The sequence below is a fragment of the Balaenoptera physalus genome (genome assembly GCF_965194825.1).
Source record: "Balaenoptera physalus genome assembly, chromosome: 3".
In the NCBI taxonomy this organism is placed as follows: domain Eukaryota; kingdom Metazoa; phylum Chordata; class Mammalia; order Artiodactyla; family Balaenopteridae; genus Balaenoptera; species Balaenoptera physalus.
Window position 1 is genome coordinate 62,487,153 of NC_138890.1, and position 20,390 is coordinate 62,507,542.

General features: G+C 43.3%; 1 protein-coding gene across 4 annotated transcripts in view; it reads left to right on the top strand.

The window, feature by feature from the left end:
* The first annotated feature begins 6,195 nt into the window (after positions 1–6,195).
* Positions 6,196–20,390, top strand: part of KLHL3 (kelch like family member 3) — a 123,433-nt gene continuing 109,238 nt past the window's right edge. For 3 of the 4 annotated variants that reach the window (XM_082454605.1, XM_082454604.1, XM_082454606.1), the window contains exons 1-2: positions 6,196–8,727; positions 20,188–20,307. In XM_082454605.1, coding sequence (XP_082310731.1) covers positions 8,672–8,727; positions 20,188–20,307 — 176 coding nt within the window. In that variant the 5' untranslated portion in view covers positions 6,196–8,671. Of the gene's footprint in view, positions 8,728–20,187; positions 20,308–20,349; positions 20,383–20,390 lie in introns of those variants that run through there. The other variant, XM_082454608.1, reaches the window with a different exon arrangement.

The following is a 20,390-nucleotide window of genomic DNA, read 5'->3' on the forward strand; positions in this document are numbered from 1 at the left end:
GAAGCAGATTTTTGAACCTTCCCTAAGCCATTGATGTAGTCATTAGGTTTTGCTTTTCTCATAAAGATATGCACATATTTACCAGCAGAGGGCACCAGTTGCAGGTTGAAGATTAGAGGAAGATGGAATTCTTAGGGGGACCCCGAAAGACAAGTGTTTGCAATGTGCTGGCCTGTGTGAAGCACCCTGCTTGCTGCTATAGTTGGTCTGGCTTTTCTTTGACTCACCCGGGGTCCAGTGATGTGCCTCCAGTTTTCCCCAAGAACCATCTTTGGCTAGGCCTGCTTGGTAAGCTAAGGGACCAGAGGAATCCAGGGTTAAGGACTTTATAATAGTAGGTGTTGGGAGCCTTGGATGCCAGCTTGTGTTAATATCTTTAGGGGTTCAAATGCTGTTGTTCCCCATCTTCAGGTGAGGTGGAGAGGGCATTAGGCCAGGCATCTGAGGATCTGGTCCCATGCCCCACTTGGCCACCAACTCACTGAGTGATCTTGAGCCAGTTGCTTTCTCTCTCTCAGCCTCAGCTGACTTTTCTCTAAAATGGAGGTAGTAAGATAGGGGTAGTGCCTGCCAAGCACAGTAGTTAGTAGTGGTCTCTGAGGTCAGGGAGACCTGGGGTCAAACCTATGGGGCTGTGGTCAAGTCCTTATAAGTCTCAGAACCTCAGTTTCCTCACATTTATTTGTTTATTTATGTTCCAGTTGAGCTTATATTTACTGCATTACTTTTGAAAAGAAAAACATTTTTTCTTTTTACCTTTTGACCCCCTTCACCCATTTCTCCCTCCCCCAACCCCCTGCCTCTAGCAACCACCAATCTCTTTTCTGTATCTGTGAGGTTTTTTTTTAATTAAAAAAATTTTTTAGATTCCACATATGAGAGATCATACAGTATTTGTCTTTCTCTAACTTATTACACTTAGCATAATGCCGTCGATGTCCATCCATGTTGTCACAAATGGCAGCATTTTAATGTTCTTTATGGCTATATAATATCGCTCTGGGTGTGTATGTGTGTGTGTATCATCTTTATCCGTTCATCCATGGATGGACACTTAAGTTGTTTCCATATCTGGGCTATTGTAAATAATGCTGCAATGAACATGGGGGTACATACATCTTTTTGAGTTAGTGTTTTCGTTTTTCTTTTTTTTTTTTTAAAGAATTAATTTTATTTATTTTTGGTTGTGTTGGGTCTTCATTGCTGCACGTGGGCTTTCTCTAGTTGTGGCGAGCAGGGGCTACTCTTCGTTGCGGTGCGTGTGCTTCTCATGCGGTGGCTTCTCGTTGTGGAACACAGGCTCTAGGCGCGCGGGCTTCAGTAGTTGTGGCAAGTGGGCTCAGTAGTTGTGGCTCGTGGGCTCTAGAGCGCAGGCTTAGTAGTTGTGGTGCACGGGCTTAGTTGCTCCGCGGCATGTGGGATCTTCCCAGACCAGGGTTCGAACCCGTGTCGCCTGCATTGGCAGGTGGATTCTTAACCACTGCGCCACCAGGGAAGTCCCTCGTTTTCTTCAGATGTATACCCAGAAGTGGAATTACTGGATCATGTGGTAGTTCTATTTTTAATTTTTTGATAAACCTCCACACTGTTCTCCATAGTGGCTGCACCAGTTTACATTCCCACCGTCAGTGTATGAGTGCTCCCTTTTTTCCACCTCCTCACCAACACTTGCTTCTTATCTTTTTTTAAAAATGTTTTAATAGATCTTTATTGGAGTATAATTGCTTCACAATACTGTGTTAGTTGATGTTGCACAACAAAGCGAATCAGCCATATGCATACGCATGTCCCCATATCCCCTCCCTCTTGAGCCTCCCTCCCACCCTCCCTATCCCACCCCTCTAGGTCATCACAAAGCACTGAGCCGATCTCCCTGTGCTATGCTGCTGCTTCCCACCAGCCAACTATTTTACATTTGGTAGTGTATATATGTCGATGCTACTCTCACTTCACCCTTTGCCCTCCCACTCCATGTCCTCAAGTCCATTTTCTATGTCTACCTCTTTATTCCTGCCCTGCAACTAGGTTCATCAGTACCATTCTTATCTTTTTGATATAGCCTTTCTGACTGGTGTGAGGTGGTATCTCACTGTGGCTTTGATTTGCATTTTCACGATGACGCATGATTTCCATGATGTTGAGCATCTTTTCATGTGCCTGTTGGTCATCTGTATGTTTTCTTTGGAAAAACATCTATTCATATGTTCTGCCCATTTTTTAAATCAGATTTGTTTTTTGCTATTGAGTTGTATGAGTTCTTTATATATTTTTCATATTAAACCCTTATCAGATATATGATTTTTTAAGTATTCAAATATTTTCTCCTATTTTGTAGGTTGCTGTTTCATTTTGTTGGTTGTTTGCTATGCAGAAGCTTTTTAGTTTGATGCCATCTCACTTGTTTATTTTTGCTTTTGTTACCTTTGCTTTTTCCCCAGCATATATTCTTGGTTCCTTTGTTGTAGATTAATTGATCAGATACCTGTGGGTTGATTTCTGGGCTCTCTGTTCTGTGCCATTGATTTACGTGTCTGTTTTTATGCCAAAATCATACTGTTTTAATTAGTATAGCTTTGTAATATAGTTTGAAATCAAGGAGTGTGATGGCTTGGCTTTGTTCTTCCTTCTCAAGATAGCTTTGGATATTTGGGTTTTTTTTGTAGTTCCATACAAATTTTAGGATAATTTGTTCTATTTCTGTGAAAAATGCCATTGAAATTTTGATAGAGAGTGCATAAAATTGGTGGATTGCTTTGGGTAGTATGAACATTTTAACAATATTGATTCTTCCAATCTACGAGCATGGAATATCTTTCCATTCATTTGTGTCTTCTCCAATTTCTTTCATTAATGTCTTGTAGTCTTCAATATACAGGTCTTTCACCTCCTTGGTTAAATTCATTCCTAGATATTTTGGGGTTTTTGGATGCAACTCTAAATGTGGTATTTTTCCATATTTCTCTTTCTGATACTTCATTATTAGTGTATAGAAATGCAATAGAGTTTTGTGTACTGATTTTGTATCCTGCAACTTTACTGAATTTATTAATTCTAACAGAGGAGGGAACTCTACTAAACTCATTTTAGGAGGCCAGCATTAACCTCTTACCAAAACCAGACAAGGACACCACAAGAAAAATATTATAGGCCAATATTACTGATGAACATGGATGTAAAAATTCTCAACAAAATAATAATACATTGAATGCAGCAATATATTTAAAGGATCATACACCATAATCAAGTGGGATTTATTCGAGGATTGCAAGGATGGTTCAACATCTGCAAATCAATCCTTGTGGAACACCACATTAACAACACGAAGGACAAAAATCATATGATCATTTCAATAGAAGCAGAAAAAGCATTTGACAAAATTCAGCATCCATTTATGATAATAACTTTTAACAGAGTGGGTATAGAGAGAACGTACCTCAATATAATAAAGGCCATGTATTTTCATATTCAAAGGTGAAAAGCTGGAAGTTTTTCCTCTAAGATCAGGAACGGGACAAGGATGCCCACTCTCACCACTTTTATTCAACATAGTATTGGAAGTCCTAGCCAAAGCAATTAGGCAAGAAAAAAGTAAAAAGCATCCAAATTGGAAAGGAAGAATTAAAACTATCATTATTTGCAGATGACCTGATATTATATATAGAAAACCCTAAAGACTCTATCAAAAAATTGTCACAACTAATAAAATTCGGTGAAGTTGCAGGATAAAAAGTCAATATACAAAAATCTGTTGCATTTCTGTACACCTCACATTTAAAACAAGGATAATAGTCCCTTCTCACAGGGTTGTTGTGAGGATTAAATGAGAGGGGTACATGTAAAGTCTTGAGTACAGAGTCTGGCCCAGAGTAAAAGGTTAAGGGCTGAGAGCTGTTATTACTATTTGGGGGATGTTGTCTTAAGTCCAAGGAGATGAGGGACATGAAGAACTTTGTAAGCTTTAAAGTGCAACACAGATGCCACGTGTAATTATTGTCTTGAATATGTTCAGGGCATGGGTTCTTCTACCTCACAGGAGGAGTCCTGAGGGAAGCCAAGCATCTCTCTGGATAATATGCTGTTCTCTTTACCTTTTGACTTTTTTGGACCTCAAATTCCTTTTCATTTTCTGCCTGGCTTCCTGTGCTGGGGGCATGCTAAGCAGCTACAGGGAGAGTCTACTCTCATCAAGGGTCCAGAATCTGAGGGAAAGTTTTGGTGATACAGGTGTGGTGGGTCTTGATTTAGCTTTGGTCTTGCCTGGTTCTTGGTGACCTGTTGGTAATAGTGACCACTGAATGGCTCCAAGAGAGGCCCAGGACTGGGCTTCCTGGCACAAGTTACCCTGGTTGACTTTCTTCTTGACCTCAAAACTAAGGACTCACAGAGATATAGTTTGGTAGCATTGGCATAGGCAATGCAAATAATAGCTGCTAATGGTTACTCAGTGCCTATTACAGGCCAGGCTCTCTGCTAAGTGCTTTATAGTCTTGAAACCTAACAACACTGCGAGGTAGGTACTATTATTATCTTCTTTTTACAGATGAGGAAATTGAGACTTGTAAAGTACATTGCTAAGGGTCATGTTTCTGGTAAGTATATTCAGACCCTGGTCTGTCTGATTCTGTTGGTCTGAGCTCTTTTCTTTGTGGTCTTTCCATTTAGCTGTGCATTAGAGTCACCTATGAAGTTCACTAAAATTCCTGCTCCTTGGGCCCCAATTCTATAGGTGTGTGGTAGAGCCTGGTACTGTAGTATTTTCTTTCTCCCAGATTTATTGAGGTATAATTTACATAAAATAAAATTCACCCACTTAAGTGTCTAGTTTGATAAAATGTAGTAGTTGTATACAATTGTGTAAGTATCATCACAGTCAAGATATGGAACACTTCCATATCCCTGAAAAGTTTCCTTGTGTCTTTTGATCCTCTGATGCCTACAGTTTTAACCCACTGGGCAGATGGTTCTGATGCACAGCTAGGTGTGGGGCTACTATATGTGTTATGGTGCCTGCACATGTGAAGAACTGAGGCTCTAGAGAAGCAGGATAAAAGCAAGAAAAGAAGAAAAATACTTAGAAGGAAGAATGATGGGCCTTGCTACCTCCAGATAAGCTGTGCTGTACAGGCTCCTTGTGGAGAGATGGGGTGTGGAGAAGAGAACTCTCTAGACCAATCCCACTTAAAAGTTTTTTCTCCTCACATGATTTCTTCCTCAGCCACATAGAGCTGGAGGATGCTGAACAAAGTTGGTGTACATGGCTGGGTAAATTGCTCTGGGATGGAGAGGTGGGTACTATTAGTAAGCTGTGGGAGAAGCTTTGGGTATGGGGAGGAGGGCTAGCAAGGAGGTGAGACACTACAGCTGGGAATTCCAAGGATGGGACCTCTTCCTCCAGGTAGAGATTACTTTGGTTCCTCTGACTTTCCTCTACTGCAAGAATCCAATAGTGACTCTCCTTAATCTGAAGTCCAGTTAGGAAAGTTAGCCTAGAGCAAGCAGGTTCAGGCTGTGGCCCAGAGAACACTTGGATAATAATGTAGAAAGTGTAAAGTGTAGCTCTGATACTAGAGAAGATTTGGGTGGCAACTTTGCGCCAGGAGTCTGGAGACTTTGATTCTTGGTTCAGCTGTGGCCCTGGTTTTGCCTTTCTTTTCTCAATGTCCTTCTTTAGGTAGTCTCTGTTCAGCTTACCTCTCATGGATAGAGTGGGGAATAAAGTGAGCAGGTGGTAGCAGTATGGTTTCAACACATACGTTGTAGTGACGTTGGTTAGCTTGGCAAAAGTAGGTTGCAAAGGAAATTGTGTAAAAATTTTATACTGGCTCTTAGTAGTTGTATGTTGAAACCTGAATATGCTCAGCCCTTCAGTATTTTCTGATCTTTAAAAATTTTCTCAGGCTTCCCTGGTGGCGCAGTGGTTGAGAATCTGCCTGCCAATGCAGGGGACACGGGTTCGAGCCCTGGTTGGGGAAGATCCCACATACCGGGGAGCAACTGGGCCCGTGAGCCACAACTACTGAGCCTGCGCGTCTGGAGCCTGTGCTCCGCAACAGGAGAGGCCACGATAGTGAGAGGCCCGCGTACCGCAATGAAGAGTGACCCCCGCTTGCCGCAACTAGAGAAAGCCCTCGCACAGAAATGTAGACCCAACACAGCTAAAATAAATAAATAAATAAATTTATAAAAAAAAAAAATTTTCTCTCTGGTTTGTTAGATGTGACACTTCTCCCTTTCCTTTTTTTTTTTTTAATAAACAGGATTATTTATTTATTTATTTTAAAAAATATTTATTTATTTAATTTATTTATTTTCCTTATTTATTTATTTATTTTGGCTGTGTCGGGTCTTAGTTGCCACACATGAGATCTTTATTGAGGCATGTGGGATCTTTTTTTCCTTATAGCCTGTGGTCTGCTTGGGTGTCTCTCTAGTTGTGGTGCACAGGCTTCTCTCTAGTTGTGGTGTGAGGGTTTTCTCTCTCTAGTTGTGGCGTGCAGGCTCCAGGGCGCGTGGGCTCTCTCGTTGAGGCGCGTGAGCTCAATAGTTGTGGCATGTGGGCTTAGTTGCCCTGCAGCATGTGGGATCTTAGTTCCCTGACTAGGGATTGAACCCGCAACCCCTGCACTGGAAGGCAGATTCTTTACCACTGGACCACCAGGGGAGTCTCCCCCACATCCTTTCCTATATGGTGAAGTTGTGAATGAGGGTATGAAGTTGTGAGAGACTCATCTTATTCTCGTGTCCCTTTTATGAATCACCCACTCGTCTTCCTGGTGGATGTCTGCACTGTGGCACGGATTCTGGGATTCAGTTTCCTTATTTGTGATGTTCAGCTTCTGGTCCCTGTGATTCACCTCAAGAGGAAATATCTGGAGCAGCGCCACAAGGCTGATTAGAAGAGGAAGGGGCAGAGGGAGAAAGATAGGAGGGGTATTGTTGTGAAAGGAAGAAGTTGTGATACAGGGCTATAGGTTGTAAATAAAATCACCCGAGCCTCTTCTCACTTGAGAACGAATGAGTTTGGGTAGTGGCCTAATGGCCTCATCTAAGAGTACATTGCAGTGTCAAGGGCTGGGGGTTATTTTTAAGGGTAACACGCTAGACACTTTGAGTTCATGAGGCTGTGTAAAGTTTAAGTTACTCTTAGTTTCTGTTACCTCAGTGTCCAGCTTCCCTCCCTATGGTCTCAGGGCTTTCTGGCAGTGAAGACATTTATCAGGTCAAAATTATAACTATAGTAGGTTTACTAAGCATCCCTCATACTTTCACATACATCACGTTATCCTCCCTGAAGCCCCCTCAAACCATTGGAGTCCAGTAAAAATTTCTTCTTAATCTTACAGATTACTCTAATGAGGAGAAAAATGGAACATTTAAGACATTTTTAGCATCATGTGATTTTAGAGCCAAAAGGGACTGTAGAGTCTGACCCTATGTTATGGATGAGGGGCTGAGGTCCAGAGTGGAGAAAAGACTTACTGAAAGTCACTCAACCAGCTAGTGGTAGTACGGGTCCTGAAAAGCACAGATGTGACCCTGAGAATCCCCAGAATATAGATGCTCATGTATGATTTTTCTGAGGCATCAAGGAAGCTTCTTAACCCATTTTTGTGGCTAACCAAACACCAGTGGCTGATTGCCCCCATTTCCTCTATGTCCCTTGACTGTGGCTATGAGGTACAGACTGGCCTCCAGCGTGCCCCAGGATTATGTGTTTGCATTAGGTGGGTCAAAATTGAGGCTCAGCAACTAGCGATTACAGGGTGCGAGAGATCTTTGGCTGCAGATAGGGATTCAGTGGGAGACTTACTGGTTGGAGCCACAGCTTAAGTCAAATTTCAACACGACAGACTTTAAGAAGGTATTTTAGGGCTGTGCTATGGAACTTGTGGTCTTTTGGTGTGGCCTGGGGAAATAAATGTACGTGGTACCATTGTGGTGGTTTTACTGCAGTTTAGCCTCTTGTAGTAAAATAGTGTTTGTTTCAGTTCCCTTTTTCTAATTTCTCTCTGCGTTCTTCTCAGTTCTATCAGGCTCTTTTGCCCTAACTTCTCTCCATCTATCAGACTCTCAGAGCTGCTGTAGGTTTTGGGAGGAGGAATTGGAAAATGAGCTGTGACCTACAAGTCAATTTCCCCAGGTGGATAAAGTCCACTGTAAGCCACAGAGGGGCCTCCTTATTCCAGCAATCTGACCAGGCTGACGGGCTCGTAGTCTATGGGGGCAGGGGAGGAGGTGGGGGCCCGTATTTCTTGGGCTAGTGAGGGACTGCCTGAGTCTTTGCAGTCTAGGCAGAGGAGGCAGGAGGCACTGGGGTGGGCTAGTCGCCTGGGCTGGGGATGCCTGGGCAGATGTGGAAGCGGCTGGAAAGGTGGCACTGTACTTGGGTTGCTGGCGCTGCGCTGTTCCTAGGAGACGGAGGAGCAGCAAGCCTGTGGGGGAGGGGGAGCAAGTGGGTTGCTGCTTTTAGCAGCTGAAAGGGCTGCAGGGAGCTCTGGGTAAGACATTTTCTGCTGCTGCTGCTTCTGCGGTAGAAGCTGCCGCGAGTAAGAGGAAGGAGGATCAAGAGGGGAGGAGGCTTCATTTGCAGCCATGCTGAATCACTGTTGCTGATCAGATCTCCCGCTGGTTGGCTGGGAGAACCGAGAACAGGGCTAGGATCCTCCAGTGCATGCACAGCTCAGCGGCTGCCTCCCTGGCTGGGCCTCACACAATGGACGGTGAAAGGTATGTTATGTATAAGTGCGTGCGTGCACGCACGCACGCGCGCGCGTCTGAGTGTGTGCGTGTGTGTGTGTGTGTGTGTGTGTTTGTGTGCGCTCGCGGTGCAGCCACCAGCTTTGCGTTGGCATTGGTTAGACAGGGTTGGAAGACCTGGTCACTGATGGATCCCAGCGGGCAGCAGAGTCAGAGCAGGGAAGCCCCTTTCCCCAGAGATCTGGCTTCCACAGAGGCAGGTCTGGGTTTGCTGGGCGGCGGAGCACCCTGAAAAAAGGGACTTGCTGGCTGGTGTTCGGGAATAGTTTCAGCATGGGCTGAATCAGGCTGTTTCAAGGAGGCGTTTCCCTTTCCTGGCTACTTTCCCGGGGTGGTTTTTCTTTGGTGGGGGGTTTTTTGATATCATAGCAGGGCTGGCCTGACATAGAGTGCTTGCATTTTCACTCTGAAGTGCTCAAGTCGTCAACACGCATGCCAAGCTGATGTCTTTCCTAACAGTGTGTGTGTGTGTGTGTGTGTGTGTGTGTGTGTGTGTGTGTGTACCTGTATACACACACAAGTTCAAGTAAGAAGGAGAGAAATCCATTCAGGTGACACTTGCTCTGAACTGACTTCCATTTGCATTGAAAAGTTTACAAATGATACTGGAAGTTATATTCTTTAGAGAAACTCTTGCTCCTTCCATCAGGGGTTTCTTTATGAAACAGAAATTAACAGATGGGAATTTAAGTATTTCTGTTGAGCTGGATCTAACTAGCGAGGGATTGTTTCCCGGCAGGCACATGCATTTTAATAAATTTTAAGCTGTTATCTGAGGATCTGATTCTTTCATCGTGAAGGTGCTCAGTGTGGTGCAGGGGCGGGTCATTCCTCTGTGTGCTAAAACGTCCCCTCTTCATTCTGTGGGTCTGCGGCTGGTAGAGAACAAGGCTTGCCATTTTCCTTGAGGTGAGAAGACTGCAAGAGCGGTCAGGCCATGGCAGTGGACAGCTGAGGAGGGAGGGCTGCTGCTCTGAATTGCCAGTTTGATTCAGATGGTAACCAGCTGGTTAAATGAAAACAGGTTCCACTAAGTCAACACTGTCTCGAGAGCACCTCAGTACACTTTCTTTTGCATGGATTGTCCCAAATCTTGCCCCATCTCATGGGGCAGAATGATGTCATTAAACATCTCTAGACCCCATTAGAACTGGCATGATAGTTTGGTGTCCTCTTGTCTGAAGAGGCCCCCAGGGATTGTATTTCTTGATGTGACTCCCAGGAAGAGATCGGGACATTTTAGACTGAGAGTGGTGCTGGTACAGCCTCTCCTTGAGTGCCCTTTGCAACAGGAGCTTAGTGTTGGACTCTGTGTGGCCACTGGCCGACAGAGCATCTGAAAGCCTGCTTCCTTGGGACAGAGGTGCACAATGTCCCCACCTTCTCTTACTGGTCTGGTAGCCAACAGAGGGCAGCAGTGATGTGAATGGAGGTTTAGAGATTCTAGATTTGCTTACATATTGGGGCTGAAAGGTCCATTTCAAACTAGCAGCAGCAGATCAAAGTACTGCTTCCCAAGCATTTTGGGGTACTTACTGTGTCCTCAGTTTTGTGTTCAGAAATGTAATGGGTCCTTGCCCCCAGGAGCTCTCTTGTTCTTCAACACTCTGGTGCCTCTCAACTGGGATGGCTGATGTCTTTGGCATTACAACACCTAGTTTTTACACATGTTCTTTTAGTTTTTCCTATCAAAGGCAGAGAAATCGAAACCTTGCAGCTTCCAGTGTTCACCAGGTCACCAAGCTCACTACCTTTTGTTCCCACTCCAAGACCAGCTTACCCTGCCAGGCATTCAAGTCTTGTGAAATTTGGCTCCAGTCTCCATTCCTACTGCTCACCCATACCGCTACCAAGAGATCTGTGGGTCTCTTTTGTGATCACCCATCCTGTACAGTACTCCATCCAGTCTCAGATCCTTAGCTTCCAGAGTTTGTTTTTGCCTGGAATGCCTTTTGCTTCTACTTTTCCAAAAGTTATTCATCTATCAAGGCTGTTTTAAAATTCCACTTTGTCTTGGAAACCTAAGCTTTTCTGGTTCTGGCAGATGTTCTTCCTAATTCCAATTCCATAGTTGGGTACTGAATAATAGGCCCACCCACAAGACGTTTTTGTGCGTTTGTTTCATATAAGTCCCCAAACTGGGATGTAGGTCCTCAAGGGCAGGGATGCTGCCTGTATCTCTGAATACTCCACATTAACTGCTATGTGGCTGCACACACAGTAGGTGTTAGATAATTATTTGCTGATTAGCTGATAACTTTTGCGGGAAGCTCTGATAACTAAAAAGGAAGCTCATGAGAGAGGCGAATGAAACCTTTGGCCAATAGGTTCATCCTTGGATATCAGCCTTATTATCTCAGCACGGGTAATTGACCCCATGGAATGCTTTGAGGTGGGGGCAGAAGAGGGGGAAGTAGCCTTGTTTCACAAGTTCCCTGGGAAACTCAGGGCCAGAGAAGCTGAGTGACTGGCCTAGGATCACATGTCAGACCTCTGGGGACGGGAGGGATCCTGAGTCTGGTTCTTCCACACTTAACCCGCTGAAGCTTAATTGGAGCTGTTTTTAAGCATTAAAAATGTTCAGCCAAGAGATTTCTAATGAACAGTTTTCTTTCTTTGTCATGAGGGTACGAAAATCATGGGCTTTGGGGTAACATAGAGCTTGCAGTAAATCTATTTCATAAACTGTATGACCTTGAGTGTGTCACATTTTTTCAGAATTACTTTTTCTTTTCAGTGTAGAGGGACAGTTTCCATATCTCATAGAGTTGTTGTGAAGATCAAAGGAGGCAATTTAGATAAAGCACCTAGTAAGTTTTTCAGGCACAGCGTGAGTACTCAGTAAATGGTAGTTGCTGTTATTGTTGGTGTTCATCTATTGCCCTGTTGTACTCCATGGTTTGTGCTTGGATAGTACCCAGGGCTAATTTTAGGGCCTTCCTATATTTATAATCCAAAGAAGATTTTGTGGGGCCATTCCCATGAGAAAATTAGAGAGCTCTTATCAGGTCATCATCTCCCATCCACCTAAACTTGTCTCCTCACAGTAAGATACCACACAGGGCGTGGCACTTCATCTTGTAGGATTCACCAACACCTACCTTAGTCCTCCTTTTTATAGACACCCTGAGGCATCTGGATGCTTTAGTGGTTTGGAACCATGAACTGGATACTCCTTTGTTCAGGCCAAAATCTTAAGAAGAAACTGTGAATTTACACTCACCTTTGCAGTATCCCCTAAGCGCTCCAGCTCTCTACAGAACCTTCTGATGCCAAGTTTCCCATCTCCCTCTGTGAAGAATCATTGTGCCTTGATCAGTCAGAGGTAGATGACTTTGTCTTCTGTTTTGCATAGGAAAAGGGTCTCCAGCTCTCAGCCACTACAGTGATAAATTGTGTGTGTGTGTATAGAGCAGATAGACATTGAAAATGACAGTAGCTCTGGCTACTGGGACTTAATTTAAGTTCTGGAAATCAGCCTTGTGGTTGGATTACAATAAATTCCCAACTTATATGAGGTACCTAGAATGGTCAAATTCATAGAAGCAGAAAGTAGAATGGTGGTTGCCAGGGGCTGGGGAGAGAGAAAAATGGGGAGTTATTGCTTAATGGGCATGGAGTTTCAATTTGGGGAAATGAAAAAGTTCTGGAAATGCATGGTTGCACAAGAACATAAACGTACTTAAAGCCTCTGAATTACACTCTTAAAAATAGTTAAAATGGTAAATTTCAAGTTACATATATTTTATCACAGTTACAAAAATTTACAGGCAAAGTCTCTGGCATATCCACAAGAATTGCAGAGAACCACAACTTTTGGAAGAAGCATCACAAAAAGGGGAAGTTGGTTGTCCATTTTTCGTAAAATTGTGGTGGTTTTCTTCATCAGAAGCATCGGGATGCCCCTGATTGTGAGGGGCACTGCGCGCCCAGCAGTGTGCCGTGAACTTGTGTGAGCACTCCTCAGAGGGAGAACGGCTCGTCCTTATGGAGGAGAGCCTGCTCCTGGAACTGCAGGAACTTATCTTTCCATCCTTGATCAGGAACAGATAGAGCATATTTTTTGAAAGAACATGACATACACAGCCAATGCTCTCCAAATGCTGAGTTTTGCAATGCCAGGTGTGACACTGGCAAGACCTAGGGAAGAGCAAATGTTCAGTGTCCTAGCCTTTCTCTTTTCCTCTCAGCCCTCTCCCACCCCTAGAAGGCATGGGTGGAAACTTCTGTAGAAATTTTTGGGCATCACTGCTGCCTGAAGCATATGTGCATTTCAACCATGATAAATGAAACCAAAGTTTCCATTTTGGAAATACCTTTTGGTGAAGCAAGGTTTTCAACTGCAAGAAAACAAAGTCAGTTGAAAGAAACCTCTTGATTTCCCCACGCCCAGATTTGGGTTTTTAGGCTTCTGCTCCTTGCTACGTTTTAGATTGTTAAGACACATCCAGACAAGAACATTTTTGGGTAAGTTTTCTAAAGCAAGTGTTTTATTTGATGAAATTTGCCATTGTAGAATGACCTAATTTTTTTCAAATTCTGGATAAACCCTAAAACTAGGTTAGACTTAAAAAAGCATTAATGCACTATGTAAAAAATAACTTGAACATGTTTTGTTCCTAGATATTTTTTTCCCTATCAAATAAGTTCAATGGTTGTCAAGTTAGAAATCTGTAACTTTTTATAATTTAAAAGGATTTTCAGACTCTCGACCCAACTTTCCTGGACTTTTCTTTTTAACTTGTGAAAGTCTATTGTAGCCTCTATCAAAACCACACACATGGAAGAGCTCAGCTCTCCTAGTCAAACCAAATAGAAGCTTAGCTTCCAAAATGCCACATAATGAGGCTGTGTTTTCTTTTAGCCTTTCTCTCTCCTTGTCTCATTCTATCTGTCTGAACTCAAGTGTTTCTCTTATGTTTTACATTTTTTATGCAGCCCACTTAAGAGATTTTCCCCTTGGTTTTGAAGGAACCTATCGGTGAATTGGACTCTTAGGACTGTGATTAGTAACATACCTGTTCTTGAGCTTGTTTATGAAGGAGCACATTATAAGAATGGCAGCAGCTGCTGGCCAGCTTTGATGCATCATGACAGGATTGTGTGGAAATTCTAAGTTCCGTATAATTAATAATATCAACTCCCGTACATAATGCAGTTCCCCACAATCAGTGGAGTGAAACAGTGCTATGTCACAGGTCCTAGGGGATTCAGTCTGTTTCATTTAGCCTGGTTTGGCCATACCATGAAGAACCTCAGAGAGTGGATCATAAGGATTGAGCTCCCATTGGCCGATGGGCAGTGGACATTATCCCAAGTCAGTGCACATTGCTATTAAGAGCATAGGCCCTGGAGTCAGACCTGGGGTTGAGTGTCAGTTCTCTACTTAGTAGTTATGTGGGACTTTTGGACAAGTTTTATCTCGGTGCCTCGGGAGATAATACCTCATAGGGTTGTTCTGAAGATAAAATGAGATAGTAGAGGTAAAGTAAGCTTTCAGTAAATGTTAACTGTTACTGTTACCCAGGAGCTGTAGCTTACTGATACATACCTTCCCTGTGTCCATGTGTCCTGTTGCAGGGAATCAGCTGATGCTGTGAACTGAGGTGGCACTGTGAAAGTGTAGGAGAATATGGAGCTCTATAGCAGCCTGTGTGTAGGGGGTGTTTTTTGATGACAGGACTGCACCATCACACCCTGAATCCTGCAGCCTGGGTATCTTCAAGTGCCAGGTCCTTCCTTCATCCAGATGCAGAAATCTAAATTTGGTCATTTTGTCCTTGAAGTTTAGGATTGAGAAATATGCTAGATCTGCAGTTTGCCCAGAGCCTGGTAGGTTCCGAAATCCTCTCTTGTCAGTTTCCTTTGCTGCCCAGACTTGGAGAAGTGGAGTCATGCTGATGAACTCATCATGACTGAGGTACAGCAGTCAGAGTGTCACTTTATTAATTTGCGATGAAAAGTATTACTGGCACGATGTTCCTGAGGGCCTGCTACCACTTTCTTGCTTCCTGAAGGAGAACCATGGGGGAGGCCAACTTGATCAAGAGGCTCCATTGCGAGCTGGGGACTGAGTTAGGGCATTTGAGTGTTTATAGGTTTCAAGTTCCACAACAGGGATCTGACCTGAGGCTGAATCAAATGATTATACGATGATTAAATCATATCTTTCATAGATAGTGTTGGATGAGCTGGACCAAGGGCTTTCTCAGTCTGATTCTTTTTTTTCAATTTCCCTTTCTAAAGGACACTTTTGTTGAGGGATTTTAATGCATTCGGCATAGTCTTAACTCCGACTCAAGAGTTGTGTTGCCCTCTTTAGGTGACTTTGACTCTCTTTATTCTGTCTCATCTATAGCCTGACCATAATGTGCTTGGGCTCTGTGTGTGTGGCCCATGCTGCCTGAACTTTAGTTGCATCTCTTGAAGACTTGTAGTGGGGATGCAGTCCTTAACCCTCAGCAGCGTTTCTTAGACGCCCATTTCCTCTCCTCCCCATTCTCTCACACCCTGGATGCTCTGGAGCTCCTCGTTTGGCACATCCCCCAAACACTTCTGCACAACTGGATGCTCAGAGGTTTTTATGTCTCCTGCTTTGCTGACATGCCTTCTACTGTCCTTTCCTTTCCATTTTTTGCCTGGATTTTCCTTAGTGATGGAAAGAGCCTAAGAACTGACACAGTAAGCAGCAACCCTTCTTGCTTTCTTCCTTCTACTCTAGTTGAGTCTGGCTTTCTCTTCTCTGCCCGCCTCCACATCCTCCTGATACTGTATCACCAATGCAGAGGACTAGACTGGCTAAGAATGCCCCTCCCCTCCCCCCAGCACCTCCTATGGGGAGGAGGGTGGGGGAAGTTGAGAGGGATAAAGCTATAATTATTTTAATGAGGGGATGTGAGGAAAGATGGAATAATTGACGGGTATACCTCATTTACTTATCCATCCATTCAGTTACTCAGTAATCATTTATTGAGCACATGCCATATGCCAGAGGCTAAGACTATCGAGGGAAATAAGACACCATCCTGGTTCTCATGGAGCTCAAAATCTAGGGTGGGCAGTGGTGTGCAGGAGCCAGCACTCACCCACTTGCCGGAGCTGCTTGTTAAATTTTTAAGAATTTTGTGAGTCAGTTATTAAATACAGCCCTTATTAAAAATTAAATTATGTAACTTACTAATAAATTACATTAAAAACAAGTGTAGTAAAGACTCATCACTTTCTAATTATTTTGCTAATATCTATGCCCTTTAGATTATGTCTATTATACTTGTGTAGTGGAAGTACTATATGGTGGTATAATGCACATCTCTTCCCAGCTCCATGTGTTCAGTGAGATCCCATTGGTGGCTTGAAATCTGCCATGGTGGAGCTATCCACACCAAGGAAATTGGCAAATGTTACAAATCAGGGCTCCCTTCTTTGTAACCAGCTGTTACACATTTACCAGCACACACTCTGTGGGGGAGAGAAGGAGTAAGAGGAGTAAGAGGACACAGAGAAGTAAGAGGTAACTACAATATAATACAGAGGGAAGCACAGAGTACTGTGGGAACACAGAAGAGGGCAAGTTAGTCCAGGGTAGTGGAGGATGATAGAGAAGACCTTCAGCAAGAAGTCTGAAGCGCTGGTGGGAATGAGCTAGACATAGGGGACGGTGGGTGGGGATAGGGCAAAAGAGCCTGGCTTATTAAGGCAATTGTGAGTATTTTAGTACCTCAGTAACAAGAAGTCTTCAGGACAATGACGAGATTATGCAGGGCCAGGCTGGGTCTCTGACACTTATTCTGGATGCAGTGAGGAACCAGTGAGAGGTTTCACACAGAACATGCCATGCGCACAATGACATTCTGTAAAGATCATTCTGAAGTCTGTGAGGAAGTTACCGTAGTAACCCAGGTGAGAGATCATGATGGCCTGGACTGAAGTCGTGGTAGCAGTGATCGTGAGAAGGGAATGGGGTGGAGAGATATTAAAGGACCTAGGACCGATGGGACTTGTGGTTATATGCGAAGTGAGAGAGAGAGAGGGAGGGAAGAAGATATCAAGGATGATATCCCAGTTTCTGCCTTGGATAGGCGAGTGGGTAGTTGGTTATACCTCTGGGATCGAGAATATAGATAGAAGAGTAGGCTTGAGGGAGGGTGGGGAGCATGAGTTGAGTATAAGTTACTGTGAATAATCTAAGTAGGGGAGTCAATTCAGACACTGGATACATGGCTCTGGACTTTAGAGGAGAGGGGAGGGTGGGAGAAAAGGCTGTGGGAGGTGGGGTGCCATGAAGAGGGCCTGATGTTTAGAGTTTATGTATTTTTATGTATAACTTTTATAATTAATAGTTTGTGTGTATTGATTTGTAGTTTAACTCTGAAGACCAGCTCTACTTTCATTTTTTTAAATTGTTGGGTTGGGGGCAGTGGTTGGGGCAGACCATCCCTTTCTGCTGTGCTGTCTACCACTGTGGGGACAGTGAGAGGTCTTCAGATTAGAGTTCATTGATGAGAACGATGTAATGAAGACCTGCTGTGGCCATGGCCCTATGCTGGGAAGGCTAGGCTGTATGAGAGTCCTTGGACGCACAGTCCTTGCTCACCAGGAATGTCGAATCTAGCATGAGGGGGCTGGGTGGCTAAATATGTGCTATGAAAAGGTACTCAAACACAGGTCAGTATTCTATGTGCCAACTGAGTTACAGGCCAGAAATACTACAGTGGTTTAGGGAAGGCAGAGATCACTTAGGACTGAAGTATTCAAAGGGCTTCACAGAGGAGGCAAAACTTAACTCACTGGACCATTCTGGAAGTCTGGAAAGTGCAAAGTCCAACACAACAAGGGAGAGCAAGCTTCCCAGTTACTAGTCACAGTGGAGGCTCTTGTCAGTGCTTCCAAAATGGCTCTATTTGGTCTACATCTCTTCCATGTATGTAAAATAGAACTAATAATTTCTGTCCCCTGGGCTTTTATGAGCTCTAATCTTACTAGTTCTCTGTCAGAAACCTTCAGTTGTTCCTGATCAGTACCAGATTATATTTTCTCTTCCTGTCTTTTAAGTGTCTCTATAGTTTGAACACAACATTTATAATGAATATTTGTGCAGTGTTTTACAGTTTCTAAATTTACTTCAGGAATGCAAGTATAGTGTAGTATTAGAAAATATATGTCATATACCACATTAAAAGATTAAGGGGAAAAACCTGTATGATCATCTCATTAGATTCACAAAAACATTTGATAAAATTCAGTTTAACTTTATGATTAAAAAATAAAACACAAGGGAGTTTTCTTAATTTGATAAAGGCCATCTGCAGAAATCCTAAAATTAACACACAGTGACGAAACACTACAAACATCTTTTTTAAAAGCAGGAAGATGACAAGAATATTCATTAGCACACTCTCTGTTCAACATTCTGTGATATATGACTAAAGGTGGCATAACAGGTGAGTGGGAAAAAGAAGAAGTATTCAATAAATGGAACTTACAAGAAAAAATTAGATCCGTATTTAATATAGTGACATAAAAATCAACATCAGATAAAATAAGGGCTTAAATATCAAAAGCAAAAATGTTAAACTTTTAGTATAAAATAGAAATTTATATCCGTCTGGCATGGAGTAAGGAAGGACACTAACTACAAAAGAAATTATACTTGTGGAATTTTTAATATGAAGTTTTTTATCTTTACTGGGTTCTCCCCTTCCTTGATAACATTCTCTGTTTTGAGATTTTCTTCACCTTTTTAAACACATGATTCTAATCATCTGGCTTGATATTTATCATACTGTGCTCAGCTAACTTCTTTGCACCCAGAATGCAGGCAGTCCCCAAGTTCAGAGGTCTGTAGCTTACATTTTCATGCTGAACTGAAAGTGGGAAGGAAGCCAGGAGAGGCATCTATCCTGGTCAGACAAGCTGTGGGTCTGGCATGCTGGTTATATTGGAATGTTCCAATGGTTACCAATCCCAGTGTGAAATCGAGAGAGGCTCTCAGGTCCCCAGAACTTCTTCTTAACCATAGCAACGCCTATGTTGAGCCAATTTGCAAGGCTAGGTGGTAGCATAAACAGAGGCCCACTAGGGGAAGGCAAAGGAAGCTACTCTCAGTGTCTTAGAGTTGGAGTGAACTGTGGGTCCCCAAATCTACACAAGTGGAGAAGGTTCTGTTTTTCTACTATCAAAGCAGAGCTTAACCTGGTCCAAACAGACATAACTCCAATGTCCTGGACTTGACTTGGAGCTGAATAGTTTTATCAGTTTGGGGAGAAGGTCCTTTCCTTACTCATTTTTTGGGTTCTTCTTTCCCACCCCACCATCGAGTTGAGACTTGTTGCTCAGGAGTGATTGGGCATCTAGCTGGCATCCCATAGGAATCTGAGTGTTTTGTCTTTGGTATAGAGGGCTTTGAGATTATGGGCGGCTCTTGCTAGTCACCACCTGCTCATTTAGCCCACATAGGTAGTCTTTTTATAACCATTACAATCCCTTGTCGTTCTATGGGATTATGGTTTTGCCAAAGCTTTCACTCTTGTGCTGCTGTTCTCCATGCTGTAGCCAGTGTGGTCCTTCTAAAGCACAAATGTGGTCACCTACTTCCTGCTCCACTTCTTTGCTTAAAACTCTGATGGCTTCTCATTGTTTTAGAATGAAATCCAAACTCCTTAGCTTTGTTTATGACACTTAAAAGACTGCTCAGTCTTCTAGCCTTTTCTCTTGATACTCTCCTTTAGTTTTACTGAACTTCCAGTGCTTTGAACATACTTGACTCCTTTTCTCTGGGTCTTTGTTCATATTGTTTCCTCTGCTGTTTCCCATCTTCCTTTTTACCTGGCTAATTTCTGCTCTTCCTTAAGACTTCTGTTTTTCCTCAGCTTCTAGCAAGTTTTTCCTCAACCTGCCAGCACTGGGATAGTTGCCTATCCTTTGTGCTTCTGAGAAATGTTTACTTGGCTTTCTCTGTCACTGAACTCTAAGCTTTGTGAAAGCAAGGTCTGTGATTTCCTTATTGTTGTGTTTCTCTTGAATTTAAATACAGTGCTTGGCACATAGTAAACTCCTTTAAATGTTTGTTGAATGAACCAACATCCCTGTGAAGTGAGTGGTATAGTGCTTAATCTCCCCTTACCCCCTACCCTTTTAGGGATGGAGAGATGGAGGATAAGGACCTCCCACAAAGTTACACCTGTGCTTGATGGAAGAAGCTGAGCTCGGATCTGAGGGGTACATTTTCTGAGGGGTGCATTTTGCACTGGAAGATCCTGAAGAAATTCCTGACCCAGTGATTTCCTTCCCTGCTGGGTCTGTGGTGAAGAGAACAGGCTGACAGAGATGCCCCTGGTGGGTGGGCAAATGCATGGGTTTGTGGCAGTTGGATGAACGAGTTTACCAACATGTGATCCTCTCTTTCCCTTCCCACTCCCTTCCTGTTCACAGCATCAAGCTGAGCTCCCAGCCCCCAATACAGGCTGGGGATGACGAAAAGAACCAGAGGACGATCACTGTCAACCCTGCCCACATGGGGAAGGCGTTCAAGGTTATGAATGAACTGCGGAGGTACTTTTCCTATTTTGCTCATGCCCTTTTGGAAGGAACTTGCTGGTTGAGCGTCATCAGGGACTGAGAACAAAGGTCAGAAC